Genomic DNA, 27472 nt, shown 5'->3' on the forward strand with positions numbered 1-27472 from the left:
ACAGTCTTTGGTGAACATGGCAGCTGGTTAAAAGTAAATAAATGTGAAAAAATAAATTAGGAAATGGCAACTTATTATTAACTTATTTATTTAGTTATTTACTTATTAACTTTGTAGATTACAAAGATACCAGTTTAACAAGCAAAGTCTTCAGCTCTGGGTAATTAAATACTGATTTTCTGTCTTGTATGTTTTTATATTTTCTTTAAAGAATGCCTTTTCTGTCTGACATATTAGGACAAACAAGACATTAAGAACTGAGCTTTAATAAAATGTTAGCGTATTTAATTTTATTATCATTTTATTGATCAGTTAATCAAAATGATAATCACCAAGTCATTCATAGTTATAGCCTTTTTAAGAGAGAGAAATGACTGATTTATCATAAAAAAAAACAGCCATGAGATAATTGTATTACAAAGATTTTTCTCTGGTATTATGTGGTTATACTAGCATGTAGTAACAATCACAACAATTTTAGGTATTTCATAGAAAAAAATCACAAAAAAGCAGCTTCATATTCTCCATGTAGTTTCCTGAAGAAAAACCTCACAGCTGCTCTGATAATGCTTTGATGACGATTGATGTCTAGAGGTTGGAGCGTGTGAGCCAAGGAAACTCCTGCAAAAAACACACAGCACAGCATTACGTTTTATAACAGAGCTATGATGTCTTTTCTGACATCAAGTGAAACTTTGTGAAACAGCTTTCATCTTGACTCCGCTTTAACTTCAAGTCTGATAAAAATGAATAATATTCAGGTAACGATGAGGGGAAGTACAATTCAAACAAGGGGACAAGCTTACGTACGGAATGTGCAGCCATGGAGCTCAGCTTTAATACAACCCTCCACCACGTCTGCAAAGGGTTGCGCGGATACATTCAACATAAACACAGAGGGCTATGCTTTCTAATTATGGGCCCCCTGAAATAGACAGGTCAGGTTGGTGTAAGGTGGGGGGGTAACAGCAGTTCTGCAGTGCAATGGAGTGTGTGGATTAATGTTCTGTATGCCATGTCAGTCATATTGCACGGCAGAGAATAAAAACACAGTCAAGTTGTCCAATGTGCTGTACCCCTTGATGTAAACCCCTTGACCAATGAACTGTTGCTGTTAACAATGATTGGATTTACTGGTGTGACCGTTGGTGTCACTCATTTTCTCCTCCATTTCAAGAAAAAAAAAATGTATGCAACTTTTAGCAATACACTGAGTTTAGCCACAAAAAGTTCTTGTCCCGGCTGTCTGACTCTCCAGAACCCAGTTTGATGGAGGATCTGTGGGAAGTCCTGGGTTACGGTCAATTAACAGCAAAAAGCTCAGATTTTCTGCAAAGTCCTGGTTCCAGACACCCCATAGAGTCTGTGTCCCCATGGATTAAAGCTGTTACACCAGCAAGCAGTGGACCTACACAACATTTATTAGGTGGTTTATGTCATTTCTGATCACAGCTGTTCTCAAATCAAGTCTACAAGGACACTGAACTGCAACTAGAAAAATAGTTTTATAAAAAGGTGAAACTAGAGGATATTACTTATTATATCTAATTCTTTCTGACTCTTTAAAATGTTACAAAAATAGTCCTCATGTTGTATATTTGGAAAAAAATTATGCTTCTAACATTACCTCACATATCTGAACCCTCAAAAATCTGGATTCAACCCTGTAAGGAAAGCGTTGCAACACCAACATCTGACCACATGGTGGAGGATGTTCCTTCTTACATTGGTCTTTATATTTAGTCATTAAGCTCTCTAAATATTTTTGTATCTACTTAGGAATTTCTTAGTCTTCCATATTTCACCAGTGTTTAAAGCAACAAGGTGCTGCAGGAAATATGTCAGATTTCCTGCTTCTTATTTTTACTAACAAAACCAAACGAACAAATTAATAAAAAAAACTCTTTCATTTTAAAAGACTACATCTGTACCTGCTGTTTTCTGTCTGATGAGGGGTCAATAAGTACATTGAGCAGACTTGGTCTCTCCCAGTCGCTCAGGCTGAGCTGTAAGGCACTGCGAAGCTCCTCCACCGTCCTCACCAGCAAGCCTCGACCTCCAAACGCTGTCATGACCTCATCATACCGTGCCTCGGGTAGGAGAGACACAGGTGGGACTCTAAAAGGTAAAATACTTATTTAAGCTTAATACATTCATGAATGTCATCATCAGAGTGAATGTACAGTATTTTGACTGTTCTCTTCCTGATTTAAGACTCACACAGAAGTCAGATCTCCCATTTTTGCCATTTCTTTCCATACATCAGGGCTTACCCCGCTGTATATGCCATTATTATTCACCACAATAATGACCACAGGTAAATTATACCTGATAAAGCAAAAACAAGAAGATGGTGAAATCAAGGTGCCAAAGAGGATTTAAAGGTATATTCTGACTCGAATAAAACCAACCTGCACATGGTCTCAACCTCCATACCAGAAAATCCAAAAGCACTGTCTCCTTCAATGCAGACAACTCTTCTGTCTTTTCTCTCCACAGCAGCTGCTGCTATAGCAAACCCGAGGCCCACTCCCATTGTTCCAAAGGTTCCTGCATCCAACCTGCACATCATTGGGATTATCTCCTTATTACACTTCAACAGACTTTTTCAATCAAATATAAAATGTCAGCAGTGGCTTTATGTTAAAAAACTCCCATGTGTTGGGAGTAAACTGCTTACAAACAAGAGATACTCGTAAATCATAGAAACTGTAAAGTTCCCTAAAAATTTGTACACATTTTGGTAACAAGATAAATTTTAGTTGACTGTTTTTTCTGAGAGGATTTCTATTTGCAGAGTTGAGAGCTCAGCACACTGCAGCTGGACGGTTTTAAACTCTGCTCCCAGTCTGGCATTCTGCTGAGTATTTTGTGTGGGACTATTTTACTAATGAGTACAACTGCAACACCATGTAAGTTTTTTTTTTCCTTGAGGAAGGTGCTTTTTTATAATTATCCAGGTGTGTGTGTGTGTGTGTGTGTGTGTGTGTGTGCGTGTGTGCTTTTTCAGTCCTTAAATCACTTTGGGATTAGTATTCAGCTCTTTTTAGTGTTTCTCTCCTCTCTCTTTCTTCTCACTAGAACCAGCCAAGTGCACAAAGCCTTGCAAAGCATAATAAAGGAAATGTTTAAATACATAAATACATCTGCAGGAAACACACTAAAACAACATCTTTGCACATTTTAAAAATCCACTGTGCTGATTGTTCCACTTCATTATGTTCTCTGAAACTCCTAAACCTGGACTAATCTCGATCAGCACATTCAGTTTTAGGCTTGAAGTTGTAGTAGTAGTAGTAGTATTAGTATTAACACCACTCAACACTGCTAAGAAGTGTGTCTTTAACATCTCCTTAAAGAAGCTGGCCTTGCCTGTGTCGAGGTAGGTAGTTATTTAGCATAGTGCGTCCAATGTCCATGGTGTTTGCACCTTCGCTGACAATGATGCAGTCCCGTGGCAGCAGCTGGGAAATGTGATGAAACACTGTGTAGTAGTTCATGGGCAATGCTACCTTAAGAGCAAGTGACTGTAAAACAAAAACAAAAAGGCAATCTTGTAAAATGGTATCAAAGTAATGATTTAAGAAACTTCTCATACAATCAGTAGGTCAAAGCCACCTGTGATATTTTTGCATTCGCAGCAATCTTATTCTTCAGTGTGCTCCACCACTCTGTATTACACAGATATTTCCAGCCGTCTTTGCGGATACACATTAAGAGCTGAAGAAAAAAAAAAATTTAAATTATACACTCCAAAGCTGTAAAAGTATGATTCATCTTTAAACATGCCACAATCCTATGACAAACCTGAGAGACAATAGCACTGATGTCCCCCAGGAGTGCAACAGCTGGCCTCACATTGTTACCCATCTCCTCGGCACAAAGATCCACCTGCAAGAAGAGTATGTTCAGTTAATTAAACTGTAGGACACTTGGCCAAACACAACAACACACACAAAAAAGTAAATAAACGTTTACATTAATGTTTAAATGGTTTTTATATCTGGTATGTATAACTGACTTTCACACATTACATTTACAAACCTGGATGATCTTAACATCAGGGTTAAATCTTGGTGGCAGACCGAAGTGCAGCATCCAGTTTAGTCTGGCTCCAAGCAGAAGGATGACATCAGCCTGGAGAAGAGCTCTGGATTAAGTTAAAACATTAAGAATAAAAAGGGTTAAAGCATTGGGCTGAAATATTTTACTTAATATTTATCTTAATTACTCTTCATGTGTCTAAAGTGTCCAGAGTTTCTTTGTAGAGGTGGGAGACCCTCACACAGAACCATCAGTTCAGGATTCATTTTGACCACAATTCCTAAACAAGAAACCATGCCACTGTCCATCAGCTCATCAACACCATCCCCACAGTCAAGCATGGCAATGGTGGCATCATGCTGCACAATGTTTTTCTGACGTGGACTGGGAGACAGGTCAGGATAAGAGGGAAAGATGGATGCAGAGAAGCTTAGAGGGATCCTGAGTGATAATCTTTTCCAAAGTGCTCATGATCTCAGGCTGGAGTGAAACAACAGCCTACAACATGCAGCCAGGAAAACACAGAAACTGAACCCACTAGAGACCTGAAAACACACCTGTTCAACCTGGCTGAAGTTTGGTAGAAATTTCCTGAGGAGGTGTGCCAAGCTTGTAAGATCATTGCGAAGATTACTTAAAGGTACATTATGTAAGAATGAATGAGATCTAGTGGTAAAGATTAGCATAGAAATGGCTTCAGAGGCCAAGCACAGTTGTGAATGGATGATGGTTGTCAGTGGCCAAAACAATGTTTTCATCTGTGACTGGATCCAGTGGCCTCAGGTGTGACTGCACTACAGGTTCAAAATAGTTTTTATTATTATTATACATATGTACTGTCTTATTCTATGGGCCTTTTAAGGCATTACTTATCCCAAATGGTGCTGTAGCATCTATCAAATAAAGCCGATAGTGCAGTTTTAAAGAGGGTTTTCATTCCACACACAAGAGTTTTTTGTCCATTCAGAGACACCATAGTAAAAATGGCTGCACAAATATGGCAACTGTCATGTATGTAGAACTACAGCAAGTAGATATAAATGTCTCATTTTAAGAGAATGAAAATATAAAAGTTAAATTTTGAAGTGATTAAATACAAATAGAAACAGAGTTTTCAATGACATCTTAAATTCTTCTGTCATTAACCTTTTGTTCCACACTGCAACTTTAAGATCTAGTGTGGACAACTTTGGAACTGAGGAAATAAAGTATTTAAAAATAACCCAATACAATGACTGACAACTTCAAACTATTTAAGCCCATCATTGCATTTTGCAATTTTTGTTTTAAAATAAACTTTCAAAAAATATGCGCAAAGCTACATAGTTTAAATTTAAAAATATACCGATATTACTATTAATTTTATAGAGATAACAATACAACCACATGTTTGGTTCTGTAGGTGGCTTAGTTTAGAGAGTATAACTGACCTTGAGCGGGCAGCAGCCACACAGTTAGAGTGATCATCAGGTAGGACACCCTTTCCCATGGGGGTGGGGAGGAACGGCAGGCCGCTCATTTCCACAAACTCCCGCAGCATGGTCTCTGCTCTGCTATACGCCGCTCCTGATGAGCAGATCATCATTTCTTTTGTCATGAAATAACTATTACACTAAAGTTAGTTATCAGTGATGAATTTTTTATTTGTATTACCTTTTCCAATGATGACTAAAGGCGCCTTGGCTGCTTTTAAGACAGAGATGGCCTCTCTGACAGCACTGTGGTCAGCGAAACTCACTGGTGGAGGTGGACAGCAGGAGACTTTTCTGAAAGAGAGACAGTTTTCTTAGTGCCCATCCCCTTGAGTTACAAAGCTAATACTTGTAAGAAAGCCAACAAACCTGACTTTGCTCCTATCCACTTTAGCATTGACCATGTCTCCTGCAACGTCAACGTATACAGCACCTGGACGACCATATATGCTTGTTCGGACTGCCTATGAGCAACCAAATACAACAAAACTTCCGTCACATCTGTGTTAATATCATGCAAGTCACTTGAATGCCTTACTAAACTAGAATGAAAAAAGATAATGTCATGACCTTCTCTATGACTGATGGGATGGCTTCTAAATTGCTGGGTCTTGCAGAAAACTTGCTGTACAGGCGACATGCCTCCACCTGAAGACACACAAAAACAGTATCAGTGCAATGAAGTGTTGTTAGATTACACCTTACAAGAACGTAAGAATTACTTGAGGGAACTCCTGAAAAGCTCCTGCCGTTTCCTGGTTTCGATCTGAAGACCCTCCAATAACAACCACAGGCCTGCACAAGAGCAACATTCACTTTATAAACGATAAGACCACAGTAGCTATAGTGTGCATGTATGGTGTAATGGTTTGATAATAGAGTAATACCAGCAGTTCATATTAGCATTGGCCATCCCACCCAGAGCATGAATGAGTCCAGGACCAGACACCACCAGGCAGGCACCTGGTCTGGATTCAGATAACACACAGTTACAAAGTTGCCCAGCAGTAGTTCACATTATTTTGTTCAATAACTCAAGGTCTTACCTCCCTGTAATGTATCCAATGGCTGAAGCTGCATAGCACGCCTGTTGGATGACAAAATTTATCAGATAACGTAATTACATTTTAATACTTTTTTTTTGTTACAAATTGAGCGCAAAAATTGCAATATTTTACCGCTTGTTCATTGCGCATTCCTACATATTTTATCCCAGCAGCCTGAGCAGCCATTGCCACCTCAATGACAGGAACACCAACTATCCCAAATAGGTACTCCACTTTCTGCAAGGACACACATTTCTCTTATCCATAGGATGGTGAGATTAATGAGTTTCATAAGCAAGTATAGCAAGTATGAACTAATCGAATTGTGTGCTTCGAAGTTTTTTTTTTTTTTTTTTTTTGCCTGACTGTGTAGCACTTGAACTTTGACATGATTTTTTTTTATGATTAACGTTAGAATGAATGTTGTTAGACATTTCCAAACGATCTTACCTGAGTCTTAAGAGACTCAGCAATCAGCTCAGCACCTGTCACTTCGTCCATGACTCCTCTGCAAAAACGGCTTGTTTCAAGCTGCACCAAACTGTAATACACTTTAGTTTCTACCCGTTATTGTGGCTAGACATTACTGAACTGTCTAAACTTTGCCTCTATGTACCCTCATGAACACACCCCCTTTATTCTTTTCCGTGTTGTAAGCCAATCATCGAACGTGGTGCGTGTGACCTCACATAAGCAGTCTTAAAGGTATATGCACAGGTTAATTATCATTTACCAGGTAATTATTTAAAATGTTAATTTATATATTTTTCTAATTTGAAACCTGTTACTGGTACTTTCTAATATATGCTTAAATACATATAATAGAAAGCACTCATGTATATATGTATATATGTATATATATATATATATATGTATATATGTATATATATATGTATATATATATATGTATATATGTATATATATATGTATATATATATATATATATATATATTAGTGTTTTTTTTACTTCAGATGGACTGTATAAGCTTTTCTTTCTGCTTTGGCAATGAAAGTCCGTTCTGGGCCAACTTTTTAAAATGGAGATGGGTCTTTTTTTTTCTTATCAGAGTGCTGAAAAGGTGCCTTCTTAAACAACTGATCATTACATTAGGTATGCACAGGAATTTTCTGTTAAATATAACAAGTTTACTGAGAATTATTAAAATTTCATCTTAATCACTATATTTAGTAGCAATGTCTAATTTCCTTAACATTTCTGAATTTGTCACAAATAGTGAAATATATCTCTGCACAATATGAACTGTTCAGTTTGAATGCCCTTTATCATGTCATTAGGGAAAAAACAAATGTAACCAACAGCATTAGTACAGTACAGACCATTAACAGCTGTTTTTGTGTAATGGCAGATTAACATTGAGCATGTGATTTCCCAGTAACCTGAAACTGAAGCAGATGTTCATATAAAACTTGCAATACTGTGTCTTGGATTAAAACAATGAGAAAATACTCAGGGGGAAAAAAGGACTGCTGCTCATTATTAAATAACTCATTTATTACTCATAAAATATACAGCAATCTCAGTACTGAAAGAATTCATTGGAATTTTGAATTCACAGTCATAATTTCTATATACATGCTAGTTTCATTCCTCTTCAAGAATAAACAAGGAAAATATCCTTTCCATTCTACTGAAGCTAGCAAATGTACATACTTCCAGTTAAAATCCTTTTTCAAACAGACAAAACTGGGAGTTTTTGAATTGTGGTATTATTGAGTGGTTTCTTTTAAGTTAAAGCAAGCAAAACTAATATAGGAGAAAAAATATCACTCAGAGAGAGAAAAAAACAAAAAAACAAAACAATGCTGTCCTGTCATTGGTTTACAGTGTTTCTCCTCACAAAGCTGCACATAGATGCCTCAGTATTGGATCAGTTTATTAATAATTACCTAAAATGCACTTTCACTGTACTTTCACAGCTGCCTCTACTACCCCCCATTTTCTCAGTAACTAACAAAGGCACAAAATGAACACATAAAAAGGAACCAAAAAGTACACAAATAATTTATTCTTTGAAGACTAGACTGTGATGAACAGGTCACTATACAAAGGTAGGGCTGATCAATTTACCAAGTGAATGTATGAAATATTTTTAAATGACTTCATTGGATCAGATTTCTAGAAGGTAAAGTGTTTAAGACATCAAAATGGGTATATTAAAATTCTGATCTTGAAAAATAAATGATTTTGCTTTTGTCTCTTGCATGACTTACAAACTTGAAGCACAAGTGCATTCTGATGGATGTAGTGTGCGTATATCAACCGATAAATCCCCTCCCACATCCTTGCTAACTCATAAACCCTAAAATTCCCAGTCTCAGTTGTTTACACATTTAAAACTGGGTTAAAATGCATCCATGTCGTTTGGTCCCTGCTGGTGTGACTCTCTATGGAGTGCAACCACACCTTTTCAGCACGTTATTGCCATACATCAGCTGCTGTCTGCCCAAAAATTCAGTTTTTCCACACTCTAGAAGTCAGAGTTGGTAAAGCAGTGGTTACTGAGGTCCAGTATCTGCTGAAGGACATCTGGTGCCGGATGAGGTCGGGATGAGTGTGGGCCAGCCTGCTGCACCTCCCCTTCCCACTTGCTCTCTTATGGTGATGGGGACTCTTAAGGCTCCTGTGGGGGCTTGTGTATTTTTCTGGCCTCCCAAGCTTGCGGAGAGTGATTTATTATTTTTTTTTAAAAGACACAGTGTGTGTGTGTGTATGCATTAATCGCTTCTTCCTGTCCATCAGTACGTCTCTGAATCAGAGTCATTGAGCTCTTCATCTTTGTAGAAGCCATCATGATGGCTGATGTTGTTGAAGCTGCAGTAGGAGCTGTGCTCACCGCGTAAAACGGGGAGGCTGTCGAAGGTGACGCTCTTGGAGGGGCTGGTGGTGTAGTGGTTAATGGCACTGAAAGGGAGGGTTGGTGCCGGGGTGCAGGGCGACACAGGCATCATGGTGGCCAGGATGAGGGCTAGGCAGTCAGCCACATCTTTGTTTGGGGCACAAGCCAAGGCAGGTGTGTAACCTGTAGAAAGAATATTGCACAGCCATTACATAGTCCATAAAAGCAATGCATCCGTTTGATAACAGAAGCAAATAATTTCATTCAGAAAAAGACTACTATGCCTGAGCATTGGGGATGTAATTTAGCAATTAACTTAACTGATAAATCTAGTGAAAAGGCGCCAGAAGTAGAAAGGGTGGCAGCTCCTCGCGAATGCAACAAGCTTTCAGTTTTGGTTCCTTTTTACTTTTAATATTGAGCTTAGTATTGTCTTAAAAAAAAAAAAAAAATCTAAGATCATAGCCATACTTAAGCTCTGTCGCAAAATCAAACAGCTTTAACATGTGTGCTAGAAGTTTCCCTAATAGTAACCTTTTTACTTTTAAATTTTGTTGCATCCATCAAAAGAATATTTTAGAGATGCTACAGTGTATTTACCATTCTCGTCGACAGCAAGGACACTGGCTCCCTTTGCAAGCAGTTCCTGCACCACCACAGTCAGGCCATTTCTTGCAGCCACGTGTAGAGGCCTTGAAAGACAGATAAATCCTCAATGTGCTGAAGGAAAACTTGTACTGCGCTCTCTACATTAAGTTACTATCTGCAATTTCCACTGACATCACCATTTTATAGATAAAACAGCTTTGATACATACGTCTGTAAGGCGGCATTTGTAGCATTTATGAGGTTTCTGTCTGTAATCTTCTCCAAGATCAACAAGGCACTGGTTTCATGTCCCTGTAGAAAGCAGATACCGTGCAATAACATTTTAAAAGAACCACATGCAGTAACTAAAAGAGTGCAGCAATTATACATCAAAATATTGTTAGCGTCATAACATAAATGTCTAAGTCATATTTTAAGGTTTGATAGGCAATGATGCACAGTCATTCGACAATATAAGGAGAGTGCAGTTAAACAAATATAACAATTTAGCCAAAATATGGCTCAGGCAATTATGCAATGAGGCTAATGACAATGAATTATTAGCAGCTGTAAAGTGATGGAACAGTGCCACCACATGGTAATACTTACCTTACTGCAGGCCAGATGAAGTGCAGTGTTCTTCACAGCATCCTGTAGAGTGAGATCGGCTTTTGCACTGCTCACCAGCAGCTCTAAGTGTGACAGTGAAGTGATCAAATGCAGCTAAAACAAACTGAAAATAATTCAGTATTGCACAATGCCCTGGTTATCAAGTGCTGTGGTGATATTTCCCAGCTGGTGGTTAAAAATACAGAAGTATTCGTACCGACAGCATTGGTCTGGCCGTTCTCAGCCGCCATCATGAGTGGTGTCTTCCCTGCAGCATCAACACTGTTGACCTGAGCGTTGTGGCTCAGCAGCAGCTGGAGACACTCAACGTGGTCAGTGAAGGCGGCAGCATGCAGGGGGGTCCTGCACAAATACCATAAAGGCAAGGTATTTTTTAAATCCAGGCTTACTACTCTGGATATTAACTTTAATATTGCTAAGCGGTATTCTCAGAATAGTGTGTTACAGAATTTTAAAAAGCTGAAATAGCTGCTGCACTTATGTAATTATATATACCTGTTTTTGCTGTCTTTGGCATTGACAATGGCAGGACCCAGAGTGTCTATCAACATTTCAGCAGCACCTTCGTTGTCATGGATTCTAACAGATGGAAAAAAAAACAAAAAAAAAAACAAAAAAAAAAAAACAGCATAAATATATTGTCTAAAGTGTTTTTCACTCTGACACATCGAGATAGAAGTCGCTCAGGAACTTACACAGCACAGTGGAGAGGGCTGAAAGCATTGCCTTCAGCCTTGTGAAAAACCTCCTGTTCCAGCAAAACCTCCACACATGTATCATGACCTGCAGAAAATAAAATATTGCTTAAAACCAGTCATCATGAAGAGTTCAGGGCAACAGCTTACTTTTAGAAAATGTACTGAAATGAAAAATTGTGGTGCAAAAAAGGACTGTATTAAAGCAGTAATGAAGAACCAGCTTTAAACAGAAAAATAAAAATGTGCATGCCTACTGTAAATTTTAATTTCCCTACGTAATTAACTGTTTTGCTGCTGGCTTTTATTTAAAAGCAAACGTTACCAAATATCAGATATATATGTCTGTAAATGTATAAATTGTTTTATTCAAGGTCTTTAAACCCTCTTGTTTGTACCATTGTAGCAGGCCCAGTGCAGTGGAGTGTAGCCTTGGTTGTCTGTTAAGGCAGGAAGTGTTTCCATCGATTGGGCAGCGTGCAGAAGGCCTCCCAGTACCCCTATGTGTCCACATGCTGCTGCCAGATGGATTGGCGTGCGGCCTTTACAGTCTCGCACCAGGAAGTTGGCGCAGTGCTGGAGCAAGGCTTCCACAGACTCTTCATGACCAGTCACTGCCTGAGGACAGAAAAACAGCTTTTACTGATGACAGTTTCAGTACCTCTGTAAGTAAAGTTTAAGCTCTTGTTCGTAAACTGAATGAAAAACTGATTATTTTTTTTAAAGAAATGTTAAAACAGCCTCTGAAGACGACAGAGTGGACAGAGGAAAACTTTCATATACAAATAGGTGAGTTTTCTGATGCTTTACAGCTGCCTTGCATGCACACACACAAAAATCTCAAAGATTTTCAATAAAGTTATTGTAGGAATGTGAGGTCAGCTCTTGTCCTGTTATAGAGGCACGCCTCTTCTCACTTTGTTTCTTGAATGACTGCAGGCTGTATATGCCACTGAAGCAAAGTAATGCTTACTGCATAAAACCACTTTAATCCTGCATTGAAGAAATTAAAGCCTGGATGTCTTTGAACTTTCGTCATTTTAACGACAAAAAACCTGAGGCGTTGTTTCCAGGCCAAAAGGATGTTTCCTCAGCTCGTTTAGACCTGGGATACTTGGGTCAGTATCTCATTCCTACAGTGACCAATCTTGGCATGAAATTGGACTGTGTTCTAAAGTTTGATGCACAGATTAGTGCTGTTGTGAAATCCAGCTTCTTTCAGTTAAGTAAAATATTTAAAGCCAAGCCGTTTGTTTGTTGTCATGGCTTTCAGATTTTAATTCATGCTTTTATTACAAATTATCTAGATTACTGCAACACTTTATTTCGGCTTTAGTCAGTTAGTCAACTCTGGCCTGACTGCAACTCGTTCAGAACGCTGCAGCTCGGCACCAAAAGACAGAAGCACAGCACACCAGTTTTAAAGTCTTCGCACTGGCTACCGGTTTTATTCTGTATTGATTTTAAAACCCTTTTATTTGTTTTTAAATGTCAACATGGCCTCGCCCCACAGTATCTGTCCAACTTGCTCCAGTCTTACACCCCTGCACGCTCTCTCAGGTCAGCAGATCACTCCTTGCTAGCGGTCCCTAAATCTAGAATGAAATCCAGGGGAACTGCTCCTTTTCAGTTGGTCCCAAACTCTGGAATACACTGCCCCTGCACCTTAGACAGACTGGGTCGCTTTCAGTTTTTAAATCCTCTCTTAAAATCTACCTTTTTTCATCGGCTTTTAACACAGCTTGAGTTGTTGACTTTTTCATGTTTTTATTTTATTTTATGTTTTTGTTACTAGTCATTTTATTGCTTTTATAGTATATTTACTTTCATTGCTCAGTATATCTGGAATAGTCGTTATGCCTAAGGCTGTGTGCAGCACTTTGGTTAACTGTGTTGTTTTAAAAATGTTGGCTTGGACTGGACATGCAAGTTGGTAATGTTTTCTCTTCATCACCTGCTACAAATATGCTGTTGTGTTCAGATTTATTCACTTGTTTCTTAAGGGGCTGATTAATCCTGACTTTTCTTCATCTACTTCATATGCTGACTTTTTTTTTTATATGGTCCCAGTTCAAGTTTCTTTTTTAATGGGTTTTCCCTGTAAGCCCTGTACAAAGACATTGAGCACCACCTTGATTGTTATCCAAACCTCTTGGAGGAATTTTGAGTGCGTCTTAGCTGGAATCATTTATGTATTTTTCAAACTCAGTAAGTTGCTTAGAGGAGCCCCATAAATAATAAATGTTATCAAAGATTTAAAGACTTAAATATAAAAATATAAACTCTTGAACAGGGGTGTAAAAGCACATTGATAGACATCAATTTAATGACCAACAAGCCAATAGCATTGATTTAGACTGAAAATGTTGATCAAACATTGACAGTAATCATTTGTAAGATGTGTCTTACTTAAACTTGATGAGGAAGATGCTGACATTCAAAGGTGTGCAACTATGATAAAGACTAATTTTCGAAAACACTTTGTTTGAGACTTAAAAGTTATCTTACTTATATGTAACACTCAAAATACAGAATTTCTGTTAAAATTGATTGATATGTCTGATTGAACTCAGCAAAAAATTTGATTGCGATGTTTTAGTAGCTTTTTATGATTTGTTAAGAATAGAAGTGATTGTGTTAAATCAGCATATGACATAACCTTTTGTAGATGGCTGCCTGAATGAAATCATATCAGAACATCAAATCGTTATCGGATGAATTGATATAATTCTCTATTGCCATCAAACATGTGATTTATATCCATGCTTTTTAATCTTCATCACGTGACATTGCATAAAGTATATGACCTAAAAAAAAATAATCAATGCGAGTAATTTGTTCAGAGAAGTGTATGAAGCTGCTACATAGTACTGTGGTATTGATGAAATACATTGTATGTGAGAACTGTTACATCTACTTACTCCTCTGTGCAAGGCCGTCCTGCCCCACTTGTCTTTGGCTTCTACATTGGCTCCCTTATTAAGAAGAGAGTACACACAATCTGTGTGTCCACTAAGGACTGACAGCATCAGAGGGGTTCTGAAAGAAAACAGATAAACACTTCAGCAACTATTTCAGAACAAGGACTCATAGGAGAATTAAAAAAAAAGAGAAATGTTTACTTACTGTCCATTCCCATCTTGAATATCTACTGCACTTTGAAGATCAGCATTTCCGATCAGCAGACGCAAACACTCTGAATGACCATTAGTAGCTGCAGGAAAGAACAGGCCGTTTGTATTACTCATTAAATCTGAGCCTAAAAATGCAGAAATCAAGCAAGTTCACTGGTAGCCAACTCCAAATGTGTACCCGCAGCATGTATTGGAGTTCGCTTCAGGGTGAAATCTTTGACCAAGATGGAGGCTCCCTGGTTGATTAGGACGTCCACACACTCTACATGGCCCTTAAAGGCAGCCAAGTCTAGGGGTGTCCGTCCCTGGCTGTTTCTAACATCCAAATCCAGCAGAGACTGCACCAGAACCTCCATGGCTTGATGGTGACCATGGTATGCCTGAAAGATAAATTTGCTGTGAATATCACTGGAGTTCTTATTTGAGTGACTTTTTGACAACACAGAACAGATCTGGTTGTCTTTGCTATTATCAGGTATAATAAACCAAGAATAAGTTTCTACAGTGTATAAAATATTTGTTCCCAATAAGAGCCAGATTCATGACAGGACTGAACAGGGACACAATGCCTTTGCTGGTAAATGTGTGTATAATAAACCCCTGAAAACAAAATAACACAAAACATAAAAAAACCTGTTTGACTAAAGTGTGGCAAAGAAAAATGGAAGTGAAAATCCATCTTTTTGCTCACTGGTTGATTTTGCAGTTCCCAAACAAAACTGATGCAGAAACCTAAACCAGTTCTTTGCTGGTTAAAACATGGAGCCTGATAACAAGTATCAAACACTACTCACAGCAAGGTGGAGTGGGCTGATGGGAGCTCTGACATCAGAGTCATTTAGGATGTCTGTCCCTGAGGTTTCCATTAGCTGAGTACATCAGGTACACAAGTTAGACTCCACTACAAATACAGTCATATACTCATTCTTGAATTTCATTATCACAGATATCCACGGCATTGTAGCTTATTCTATATACAACTTCGAAACATGAACAGTGTTGACAAGCACAAGTCAGCTTACCACATCTAAGGGTGTTTCACTCGCAATCTGTCAAAAAATGCAGAAGAAAAGCAAAAAATAAACCCTACAACAATGATAAAAACATATGGAGGTGATGACTTTGAAGTGAAATGTAGTCCTCACCAGCTCTAGACAGAGACGATGCCCATATGCTGAGGCATAATGCACAGCATTGTAGCCCTGATTGTCCCGGATCCCTGGATTTGCATCATTTCTTAGTAAATATTCCAGGCACCTGCAGATACAACAAAGAAGCTGTAGTCAAGGGAGAAACATCCTGGGCTCAACCCTTACACTGAATAAACAATAATATAAGAGATGCACCCACATAAACCCCATCCTAACAAAAATAAACAAATAAAAACAGGAATTTCTAAGTGTTACTGACTTTCCATCTGTGTCAGAGGCAGCTGCGTAGTGCAGAGGACTGCATCCCCGCTCGTCTAAATCATTGACACTGGCCCCAGAGCCCACCAGAGCAAACAGGCACTGGTAGTTACAATTGGCAGCAGCATAGTGCAATGGAGTCCTGGAAAAAAAACAAACACAGCTTGGTTCCTTGTTCCAATTTAATTCCTGATCCAAATCCACCTTGAAAAACTACAAACCTGCCAAAGCTGTCCTTTCGGTTAAAGTCTGCCCCGGTGTTAAGCAGAAGATTGAGACATTCCAGGTTCCTAAGAGGACAAAGAGTTTTATTGCAGCAAAATATAATTAATCTGATTACTTCTCTTTTATGATTTTTTTAAACTACATTTTAAGAGTCACAGTATAGCCTAAAATGAAGCTGTCCTGTACTCACCCTCCAGCTGCTGCTGCATGTAAACAGGTCCTTCCAAAGTCATCAGAAGTATCAATATCAAAGCCTGCGGACAGTAAAGTGTTACAAACAACCTTGTGCAAGTTTTAATGTGCTAAAATTGTAGGCTTTAAGTTTTAAATATCCAATTAAATGTAAAGCTTTTGAGATTTTGTAAGCTCAACTGCCTCGCAATATGAACAAAGACATGTTCACCTGAAGACAGGAGCTTTCGGCAGCAGTCCGAGAAGCCGCTGAGAGCAGCCAAATGCAGTGGAAACATGCCATGAATCCCTCGCCTGAAAAGACAGTTTATACTGATTAACCTTATAGCATATACTTTTTTTCTTTGTTAGACAAAATAATTACTGAGAACTAGGCAGAGCCTACAGTATACTACAGATCAGGAGGCTCTCTATTTGAAGTCCACGTGTAGCCAATTATATCACCTCCACATTTTGTTTTTGGAAATCTTTGAAATGAACAGCACTTTTTCAAACACTTGCAGGGTAAAAAGACTAATAGCAGAGAAGCTCACTTACTTAGCTGTGTCAGCTCTGTTAGTGATGAGGGTGTTAATTAGCAGCTCATGTCCGTATCGAGCTGCGATATGTAGTGGTGTATTTCCGTTCTTATCTTCACAGTCAATCTCAGCACCTGCAGGAGGGGAAAAAAGAGAAAAAATAAAGTAAGCAATTAGTTGTTTTACACTACGAAGCAGGTTTTACAGTACAGAATGACACAAAGTCTATCGGGCTGACTTTATACAGGAGCTCACCATTCTCAATGATTGCTTGGGACCTAGAAAACCTTCCATGGATTGCTGTCATGTGGAGGGGAGTCTTGCCATCTTTACTCTGAATGGAAACAAAGAATAATGAGGTAATTTATTAGTATGTACCCAGGCTACAACTAAAGACTGTTTTGTTCCAGGGATTTGTGTCTTTGGAGATCTGAGGCCTCATTTATCAAGCTGGCGTAGGGACAAAAACCAGCATACACCAATTATAGTCCACTTTTGGGATTTATAAAAACCAAACTTGACTGGAAAATGTCCCTGCCTCCATGGAAACTCTGACCTTCCCGTACACACAAAATCTAGAAAAAACAGGAAACGGCGACACCACTGGTACAGAATAAAATCAAGGAAATGAAATGAAACGTGAGACATTTATGCACAATCCACTATTACCTTTCACACCACATGTAGTATATTAAAACTATTTAAAGAAATTAATAAAGAGGCACATTCAATATTCATTCTCTTACGAGCGCACGCTCAGGAAAAAAAAAAAAAAAAAAAAAATCAAAAACAAAATAGGATTTTCAAGAAAAAGGGAGATGATATTTCTAAGAATCTCAGACACTGAAATATGTTCTATCATTGTGAAACAAAACGTACATGTTATAAAAGCTAAATAAGGTGGACAGTCTGCTGCCAGCATGTACCAATCGGTAAAAGAAAATGCTAAAATGAAGCTTTGGTCATTCATTTAAAGACCCAGCAGAGTAGGATGCAGACTGGAGGCTGGAGGTCTAGAAGTGATGCAACGCTTATGAAACACACAAGAGGTGGATTTCCTTTTATTTATTTATTCTCACACAGTGCTTTTTTAATTGTTGTCCCAATTTCAGTCAAAATGGTCTATTTCCCGCAACTCCTTGGCCACCTTGTTAATAGCTGTGATTGTGTCCCTCTGTACCTGCAGCACTTCCTCTGAGTGTATATAGTATTTAACACAAAAACTGCTACCAATCTCAGATGTCTCTGTACATATTTATTTTATAAATTAAAACAAATGACTAAATTACCGGCATCAGTACTGTCATTTAGCAGACGCTTTTCTCCAAAGCGATTCACCCCTGTGGGATTCGAACTTTGGTCTCCTGCATGGAAGACGGATGCCCTGCTGACTGAGATATCCAGCCACACCATCCGATGCCTCTGACGGGTCTTGCCTTCTGACATGACGTTGACAGGTCTGCCACCTGCTGCCCTCCTCTGCCTTTCTGACACTGGTAATGCCCACGCTGTGCCCACCAAATAAAACCTTTTTACGTTTTCAACGTGGTCTATCAGAATCTCTGTCTCACATTCCGAAAAAAGCCGCTTTTCCCCCTCTTTTTCCCTCCTGAGCCATCATGGAAATTATCAGATGAATATTTATTATAGGCATTTACCTGACCTTTTATGGCCACCACAAGGGCGTGGCAAGGTACTCCCTCACATGCACACACACCAGAGTGAGTGACATGCATGCTTTTATAAATCTGAAAGATTTTGTGCGCTGCATTTCCCTTCTTCCCTACGTGGGCCACCTGTAGTTTGCTTTGCTACGCAGTTTGAAAAATGAGACCCCTGATCACAGGTGGACAGCTCTAAGAGTGTCAGATGACATCAAGTATTACAGTGAATCATATGACGCCACTTGTGAGGCCTAGTCCACACAAAGAGAATTTTAACCTAATTTTCCTGTCAGAGACAAATGTTGAGGGTCACAGATAAATAGGTCAGAGCTGATGCGAGTTGTGATCATTAATTGCTGTGTGTAAAAGGTGATCTGAGATGCTTGCAGACATGTCCTACTCTGATGGAATATCTAGCATGCTTAATCTGGAGCCGTCGGCAGGTAAGGAATTGAGTGTAGGCAGTTAGTGAGGCAGTCATGTTTCAATCTCAACTTTTCACCACTGGTGATAGTGAATAACTTCCACGATCAGTATACCTCTTTTTACAAGTAACAGGAGCAAACATTGTGGCTCTACTCACCTTAATATTGACATCAGCCCCATTGCACACGAGGAGCTCCAGACAGAGCGCACCATGGCGTGAAGCGGCGGTGAAATGGAGAGGTGCAAAGCCCTTCATGTTCACCTGGTTGACATTTGCGCCACACTCTATGAGTTCATTAACAACTACATCCTGTCCATTGTAGCAGGCCACGTGGAGGGGTGTGTTGCCATATGCATTTGGCTCATTGATCTTAAAAAACAAACAAATAAATAAATAAATAAATAAAAAACAGGACAAACAGAAAGAAATCGTCATGACACAGCCGTTTCCATATGGACAAAGTAGCACCAATACAGGACTAGTTCTCTTATATCACACAATACTCATTACAGAGCAGTATTTACAGTGTAATGATAAGACAGTTATGTGGGTGGAACTTACATCCACCCCCAAGTCCAGGAGGTATTTGACAACACTAATCATTCCACTAGAGGCTGCTGCATGTAGGGGGGTGTAAAATTTCTTGTCTTTGCAGGCCACCTCAGCTCCATGAGATGCCAGCAGCTTCACAACTTCTATGTGCCCTGCAAACAATAAGATGACAATTTTAGTATGTATTTAAGTGGTTTGTTTCCATTTAAAACATTTCAAGAAAAAAGACTGATAACAGAAAGTATTCACGAAGCAACATACATAAATGATGTACTTATTTTTATTTTTTTTTTACCCATGTAGGCTGCCCAGTGGATTGCACGGCGGTCTTTCTTGTCAAAAGCATTGATGTTGGCTCCCCTGGAGAGCAATAACCTCACCATCTAACAGCAGTAACAGATAAAAAAAAAAGAAGTTATACAGAGCAGTCAAGATATTTATCAGGGGAAACCAAAACCAGAACACAGCTTCCTTTCACAGTCTGAAAAATTACTTATATAATCATTGCATAATTAGTGTATTTAATGCCTTACTAATTGACAACTCGTCCGCACCACACACAGCTACCTCTGATTTAATCTGACATTATGACTTATAACTCCACAACATTATAACTCCAAGAAGACAGTAATTTGTTTTTGAAAATTCTGGGGAAATTAGGATGGCAAAAGGTTTTGAATCTTTCACATCTACTCATACAGATATGCCAAAAGCTGTAGTGACAAAAAGATATTAGCTTGTAACAGTTTCCACAAAACTTCCAAAGCATAAACTAGTAGACTGTGGCAGGCCATGTTACAAAGGTACCACCACTAAAACTGCCTTTCATCCCCTGTAAACATGTGCTTCACTGGAATACAGAAGTAAATAAAAGGCTCCCTGAATGGAGCATGAAACATTTGATTCCATAAAAGCTTGGTAGGACATTTCCACATTTAAAACCACTGATTTGCAAGTACATACATGATAATAAGTAATTTGCCTGCCAGCACATGACTGTTCTGAACAGTGAGTGAGAGAAACTGTATGTCTCTTAACTGGAAACTGCAAACTGAATACACATTTTTTATGTCGTAATTCTTTAAAGGTACGAAAATAAAAACAACAAAAAACAAAACAAAAGAAAAAACTATTTTGTACTTTGCCCTGATGTTTGGATTTACATGACAGAACTAAATTTGTGCAACTCCCACATGAAAAAGGTTGATTATTAACACAGCTGCACAAGCTTAGCATAGTTGTACTGTAGTCTAAAACAGAGTGTAAGAACAGGCCACAGCTCATGCCAAACACTACTGACAAAAAAGTTAAATAAAAATTGTAAAAAAAAAACTCTATAAGCATTACAAACAAATAAATAAATACAATAAAAACTAAAAACTAGTCAATTATGTAAAGAACCCAACCATATTTCCTTACTAGATGCAACATGTGTTATGCTATGGCTAGGTGTAGCTGCTAACAGTAAGAAGTGAGTTGAGCTGAACAAAGTTTGCCTCAAACTTCTTGTTGTTTCATGTCATTAAAAAACCCTGTACAATGCCCATTGTGTATACACATTTATGAGGCCAGTAGAGACACTTCCTCTGAGCTAAAGAAAGAGATCAGGAAGTTACATGTGCCCCGTTTGACAGTTTTGCATTTAAAACGCTTGAGAAATACAAAGAAGCAAAACACCACCAATAAGAGGGAAACTACAGTGGTTGTTATGAAGACCTCTAAATTAATATTCCATTTGTTTCTTCATGTACTACCATTTCTATTCATTAAAGTGCAGCTAAATCAATATTAAAAGTATTAAAGCAGCCCTTGAGTACAGCTTAGAGCTGTATCAAACAATCCTTTGGGTTTAATGTTACCTCCAAGTGACCGCTGAAGGCTGCATGGTGCAGCGCAGTCCGGCCTGCTCTGTCTGATACATTCACATTGCTAAGTAGAGGAACGAGGGCTTCAGCACAGCGGACAGCCTTATTGGCTGCTGCGATGTGAAGCGGCGTCTGCCAGTTCTTGTCTCTGGCGTTTACATCTGCAGAGTGTTTGAGCAACACCTGGACAGCCTCCTGGAAGAAAACATACCAGATATGCTTGCATTCCTCATAACTTGGATATATGAAATACTGTCTATGACATGACACAGATATACCACTGAGAGAGAGGAACTCTCATACCTCACTGCAGGAAGCCACAGCCCGGTGCAGGGGAGTCAGCCACTTATTATCTTTGGCATTTACTCTTGCACCTACAAGTCAGAGGACAGTGGTTGTCAGATTATTTCATGTCATACAGTTTGATGACATCTGCATGTAACATTTTAAAAACAATAAACAGTTTCTTTAGTGAAAGATAGCACCAGACTGAGAAGGCTTAGCCACAAGGACTTTAGCCAGAATGCAGATGCATCATCTGGAAAAAATACGTTCTATCATGTTTAAAGTTTTATACTTGACACTAAGCTTGGTCTCTGACCACTGCCTATGGTTCTAGAAAAGAGAAACCAAGCTGTCAGAACATGAATATTATGGGAATCATTTGGCAATTTACAAGGTTTTAATAGATGTAAAGTTTACGTAAAGAGTTGTATAGTTTATGAAAAGTTTTAACAGTGTTTGCACAATTAAGATTATAAACGCGGCCACATCTGTTGAATTTCCAATACTGTACATTTGAACAAGCCAGAATTCACAGCTCAAACAGCAAACTTGGATCGTTTTATTAATAATCTCTAGTAATAAAATTATCATTTCTATTGTGTTGTACAGAATCAGTCTTTAACACTCAAAGCAACTTGCATGCAAAAGAAAAAAGTTAAATACTTTAATGTTAATTAGAAAAATGTACCTGAAAGAATAAGCAGCTCTATGATTTCTGCATCCCCAAGATAGGCAGCAGCATGCAGGGGAGTTCTCTTCTCATTGTCCTGTTAAACAAAGAAAGAAAGAAGAAAAAAAAATGAGAGAAAAGATATCAGAAATGCTGCTAGGATCTAAATTATACAGAACAGCTTGCCTTGTGTCTTCTCACAACAAAACACCACTTTATTTACTCTCGTTCCAGTTTACAACATTGCAGTGTTATAAAGGATATGCAACAAATAGATAAGGCAAACATTCAGACACCATGGGGCTCTAAATAAAAACTGAAAAAAAGCACTGCAGTAAAACACAAACAAGTACAAACCAGCCAGATTTTGGAAAAAACACCCCCACCACAACATAACGTAATGCAATAAAATAAGCAGAGGCAGCTCATGCAGTGGGAAGAGTAAAAACAGACTGTGAGCTTATCTGTATGCAACTATTGACTTAAACTGTTGTATGACGCCTATCAAGGACAATTATGCATAAGAGATTTTAAATTCAGTTTTATTGGGATGTTATTAAGCTATAACAATATGAGGAAACAGATGCAGAGATTGATGGCTGTGGGGATTACCTGTGCATTCACATCCTCTTTTTTGAAAATGAGTGAGCGTACTTCATCTGGGTCGACATTAAAAATAGCTTTCAGCAAAGCTGGCTGCAAAGAGAAAAGTTGTGTTAAAAAAAATAAACAAACAAACTGTACAATCATTCCAAACATTTGCACTGAAATGCTAATTATTTCATGTTTGTCTCATGTGTTAAGCTCACGATTTAAGTTAAATCTGAAATATCAGACCTTAGAACTAAATGAGATTTCAGTATCTTCATCATCAAGCACCACAACACACACACCCACACACACACACACAAAGACTCATTTGCTCCTAAGAGATCAAATAATTTCCATCACAGAAAAGTATAACTTATGCAAGTGAGGCAGGATGGAGATATTTTACAGAAATACAAAGGCATGAAAACAGGTTGTAACAGATGTTAAAATGCATATTTTACCAATATAATCATATCTCAGCATTTCACAGTATGATGTCAGACATCTGACAGTGACAACTACCGACAGTCACTTTCTAATAGTGTTCTGTGTTCACTATGTGCTGGTGTTCAAAACAACATATAAAGCAGAGATAAAAAAAAAATCTGTCTTCAGTAAACACAGGTCCAGTCATATATTCCAGATAAGAGATGAGTTGCTCATCTTCACTTTGCCTCCAGATAAAACTTAAAACCTAAGTATGAAAGATGTCTGGTTATTAAAAATAAATTACAAAGAAAAAGATGATCTGTATCATCACATCCAACATGATCACATACAGTAAAGGTGATCAGTCAAAGGACAGGACAACTGATGAAGGTCTTTGAAATGTCTGACTAATGCCTTTTTCCAATGTTAAAATGTAGTTAAATTCGCCTTCTTGAGGGGGTTCATGCAGGGCATATTTTCAAAAGTATTAGGGTGAGGAGTTAACCTCCAAAATATCAAATATATCCAAGAATAGCAGTGATTTTAAGACAAGTAAACTACAACCATATAAAATGTTTTACTGGCTGACCCTGCATTGTTCAAGGATTTCACTAACACTTCCTGTAAGACAAGTCTGGATCGCTGCATTACCTTTGTCTTTACTTCTGTTGCTTTTGTTTCTAAAGAATGATAGACAGTACCCAAAGAACTAACCACAAAGAAACAGGATGAACCTGTCACAAAAGGTGCCAAAGACAACAGGTTTTAAGAACCATCTACTACATTGTTGGTACAATGAAAACCTGTATCACCTTAAATGGACTTTAAATTGCTTGAAATACAACCTCACTTGCTAAAGTTAAACAAATATTGAATGAGGCTCATTACTTTAGAGATGACTGGCCTCAGTTCCTTTTTTTCTATGCAACCATTTCCAATGAACAAATTTCCTATTTTACCACACAATCTTATCTTATTGTACGGTCAGAAAAATAAAGGCACACTGATTAACAAGACACTTTATCCTCCCTCAACTTAAACTTTCTACCTTCATTAAATCAATCAGGCTAAGCCAACAAATCAATTAGTTTAATTGTAATTGAGGAGTTTGTACGACTTCCCACTGAAAGCCTGTTTTGCTTCACTACCTCCTAATGTGCATCACTGGCATCAGATCTATGTTTTTGGAAGAGATAAACATGGAGTCAAGCACTTTACTCCTCAGGTTTAGTAGTGATGTCAGTTCTTACGCAGAATAATTGAGCTAACTGGATATAACATTTAGACTAAAAACCAAAAGACAAATATTGTAAGCATTATTGCTTCTTTTTAAAACACTGTGGAGAAAACACTGATCTTAGGAGGCATCAGAAGTTTACACAGTTGCAGGGGCATTGTTGCTTCGAAGTAGACCAAAACCATGGGCCTTGTGCAAATTTCATACATATGAACCATTTTAAATTGACAATAAGTATAAGAATAAGCAAAACTAGGACTACCATTGCCATCTAGGGAGTAAGTAAAAAAAAGTCACTTTTTATATACTCAGGACAATCCTCTCATTTAGTTTTATAATGCTCATCAATGTCTGCAGGGCACAATTAAGGGTACAGTTACTGCTGACAAATTCAGGATAACAAGCAGGCAATTGTGCTGCTTCCATTAATGATTACTGTGTTTTCTCTACAGTGTAAAAGAGAGACAGATCTGCATTTTTTTTTCCACTTCTCCAGTCCTGCATGAGCGGTGTAGGAGATTTTCTATGTTCCTCTCTGGCTGCTCCACTGTGTACCTCCTCTCCACAGACGAGCCAGACTAGTTAATACCATCACCATGGAGACAGCTCTCTGGCAACTCCACCGGCTCACAGGAGTCCATGCACACGATCATTCAAGCACACAGACAATAAAAGACACATGCACGTACATATGTGACAAGAATAGCAGGCATGTGCAAAACAAGTACTTAGAATTGCTACACAGAGCTATTCTCGTTTTGAGAAGGAGGTGTCAAGTGGTAAATAAACCAGAAAAGACACATGTCTAGTACCACCAAATTGCCAGTCACCTCATTCATATCATGAGAATTACACAGTGATAAACCTACAAATACACCATCAACTAAAAAGAAAGGCATTTATGTAAACTATATTCCAAATGACTCATAAAAATCATGTTAACACGGTACAATGTTAAGATCTGAGGCAGATTTTATCTGTACCACTTCACCAACCTACTTTATTTCATTTAAAAAAATAAATACATATGAAAATGACTATACTGGCACGTCCCACTTCCAGGGTCCCATACACTTCTAATCACAATTTCTGGTAGTAGTCAAACGAAATTACAAGTCTGAACAAAGGTTACATGAAAATTAACAACCACGAATTTCTTTAGCCTTTATTGCCAAAACGTAAATATGTTACAAACGTCCAGTTGTCACAGGAATATCGCAATCAACAGATGATGTTACAGTGGCTGCTATGGCAATAATCTCACACTTCATTACAGGGATTTAGTGGCTATTATTAAACAGAACATTCTCCTTTAAACGACCACTTAAGCCTAGTTCATAGTTGTTTTGTCACAATATCCCAACTATTTCTCTCCCAAATGAGCAGCTGACAGGATTTTACGTTGGCTATGGCTAACTGCTGGAGATATTCACTGTATCATTGGCTAGTTTTCACTTAATAATCATTGATATCTCTATGTAAATAAGATGCTAACAGCTACATTTCCGAAGAGATCACACTGGTTGTGTTACAAGTGGATTTTACCTAATCAGTAGCAAAGTGATATCTATAGGGAATGCATCTACGAAATGCTTCCGTTTCAGATACTAGCTGGAGAGAGTCGAACTACATTCCGTTGGCGAATGCAGAAATGGGGAAAGCTAAGCTAATATGAGCCAACCCACGTTAGCTTAAACTTATGCCAGCGTTTGACACAAGATCACTTACCTGGTCTCGAATTTTGAGAACCACCATATTTCTGGGATTTTAACTACTCTCATGCAGATTCATAAAGATATACGTGTCTCTTTCCAAACAACAATATTTGATCTTATTAAGCTCCTCCGCTGGTCTGTTGGAGGCCTAGCGTAACTCTAGCTTAGCTCTTTTTGCTAGCTTCCGATGCTGATGGTATGAAAGCAGAGGAGTAGCGGAAACTCCATAACATTGCCGCCACCGTATTTCACCTCCCAAAAAGACACAATTCAATAGGCCGAGAAAGCAATACGTATTGGTAAGACAGCTAGTAATTGGTTGTTGCTAACATTGCTCTGTGACAGACACTTAATTTGTGCATTTCTGTCTGAGCATAGGCTCATGTTATAATACGTGTAATAAGTGTTAAAACCATTTTAATTTGAACGAATGCAAAATTGATTAATAATATAATGTAGATATGAGGCGAAAATGTAAAGAAATTTAAGAAACAATATGGCTCTGCTGAGTCACATTAGCACCGCATTAGTTTACAATTTACATTAGGCGACTCACGCCGAATTTGTGGATGCACACAGATCATGCTAATATAATACAAACACTAATTAGTTTAGCGTCAGTGGTGTCAGTGTAAGAATGGGGTCATCGAAGTTATTTCCAAGGTGGTCATTTGTTAACTTATGTGTTCTTTAACCATTCTTGATCAAGTAAGACATCGTAAAGGTAACAGATAGAAAGCAAATTCACGTTTTAAAAATTCACAAGTAAACGCGTTTTTAAAACTACTCGTGTCTCAAGTCCCATATTCTAGGGGCAAAATATGATGAAATTGTGCCCCCTAGTGACGTACATCTCAGCTACAATCAGACCTTGGAGCTACGCTTGACCGCAGTATTATCAGTGATAAAGTGGAATTCGAAATAATTTCTTATAAAAAATGTCTTAATCAAACCATATGCAGTCGATCAACTGCTCTGATTTTAAACGGCTTAGAAGAGATTTTACTCTATATTATAATTATTTAGCAACAAGGTGCAATTATACACCAAGTTTTGCAAAATTCCCATTAAAACAAGTCTATGTTTAAATAATCTTAAAAGCAAGAGTATCTGCTCGTAAGCATTTGAATAATTCTTGTAATGACATAACCACAACAACTGATGAGGAAAGACAGTAATTTCCTCTGTAGAGCAAAAATCTCACAGACAGGACCGGCAGGAATTGC

General features: G+C 38.2%; 2 protein-coding genes across 2 annotated transcripts; both read right to left on the reverse strand.

Moving 5' to 3' along the window:
- Positions 1-77: 77 nt before the first annotated feature.
- Positions 78-7190, reverse strand: hacl1 (2-hydroxyacyl-CoA lyase 1). The gene is made up of 17 exons (XM_041987500.1): positions 7013-7190; positions 6695-6799; positions 6563-6603; positions 6404-6484; positions 6239-6311; positions 6087-6164; positions 5886-5980; positions 5698-5810; positions 5475-5610; positions 4045-4150; positions 3808-3891; positions 3619-3720; positions 3373-3527; positions 2412-2561; positions 2221-2328; positions 1932-2118; positions 78-621 (listed from the first exon to the last, which is right to left on the reverse strand). The coding sequence occupies exons 1-17, from the start codon at positions 7061-7063 to the stop codon at positions 589-591; spliced, it is 1698 nt and encodes a 565-aa protein (XP_041843434.1). The 5' UTR covers positions 7064-7190; the 3' UTR covers positions 78-588.
- An 864-nt stretch (positions 7191-8054) lies between these two features.
- ankrd28b (ankyrin repeat domain 28b) lies at positions 8055-26469 on the reverse strand. Its single transcript, XM_041988074.1, has 28 exons — positions 26260-26469; positions 22887-22970; positions 22293-22371; positions 21623-21693; positions 21314-21514; positions 19750-19837; positions 19464-19606; positions 19059-19271; positions 17067-17145; positions 16831-16945; positions 16505-16587; positions 16292-16355; positions 16098-16166; positions 15878-16018; positions 15613-15724; positions 15490-15516; positions 15262-15336; positions 14646-14847; positions 14460-14547; positions 14255-14372; positions 11732-11951; positions 11334-11421; positions 11134-11217; positions 10835-10980; positions 10618-10700; positions 10238-10320; positions 10021-10112; positions 8055-9603 (listed from the first exon to the last, which is right to left on the reverse strand). The coding sequence occupies exons 1-28, from the start codon at positions 26284-26286 to the stop codon at positions 9320-9322; spliced, it is 3159 nt and encodes a 1052-aa protein (XP_041844008.1). The 5' UTR covers positions 26287-26469; the 3' UTR covers positions 8055-9319.
- Between the last annotated feature and the right edge of the window lie 1003 nt (positions 26470-27472).

Source organism: Melanotaenia boesemani, chromosome 6 (assembly GCF_017639745.1).
Source record: "Melanotaenia boesemani isolate fMelBoe1 chromosome 6, fMelBoe1.pri, whole genome shotgun sequence".
In the NCBI taxonomy this organism is placed as follows: domain Eukaryota; kingdom Metazoa; phylum Chordata; class Actinopteri; order Atheriniformes; family Melanotaeniidae; genus Melanotaenia; species Melanotaenia boesemani.

Coding starts and splice junctions, on each gene's coding strand:
- ankrd28b (XM_041988074.1), bottom strand. CDS start 26,286: ATGGTGGTTCTCAAAATTCGAGACCAG. Junction 21,694..22,292: donor AGAGCTGCTTATTCTTTCAG/GTACATTTTTCT, acceptor TCTGACTTGTAG/GTGCAAGAGTAAATGCCAAA. Junction 10,113..10,237: donor ACAAATGCCGCCTTACAGAC/GTATGTATCAAA, acceptor CTGTCTTTCAAG/GCCTCTACACGTGGCTGCAA.
- hacl1 (XM_041987500.1), bottom strand. CDS start 7,063: ATGGACGAAGTGACAGGTGCTGAGCTGATTGCTGAGTCTCTTAAGACT. Junction 4,151..5,474: donor GTGGCTGCTGCCCGCTCAAG/GTCAGTTATACT, acceptor AACTTAATCCAG/AGCTCTTCTCCAGGCTGATG. Junction 3,721..3,807: donor TCAGTGCTATTGTCTCTCAG/GTTTGTCATAGG, acceptor TTTTTTCTTCAG/CTCTTAATGTGTATCCGCAA.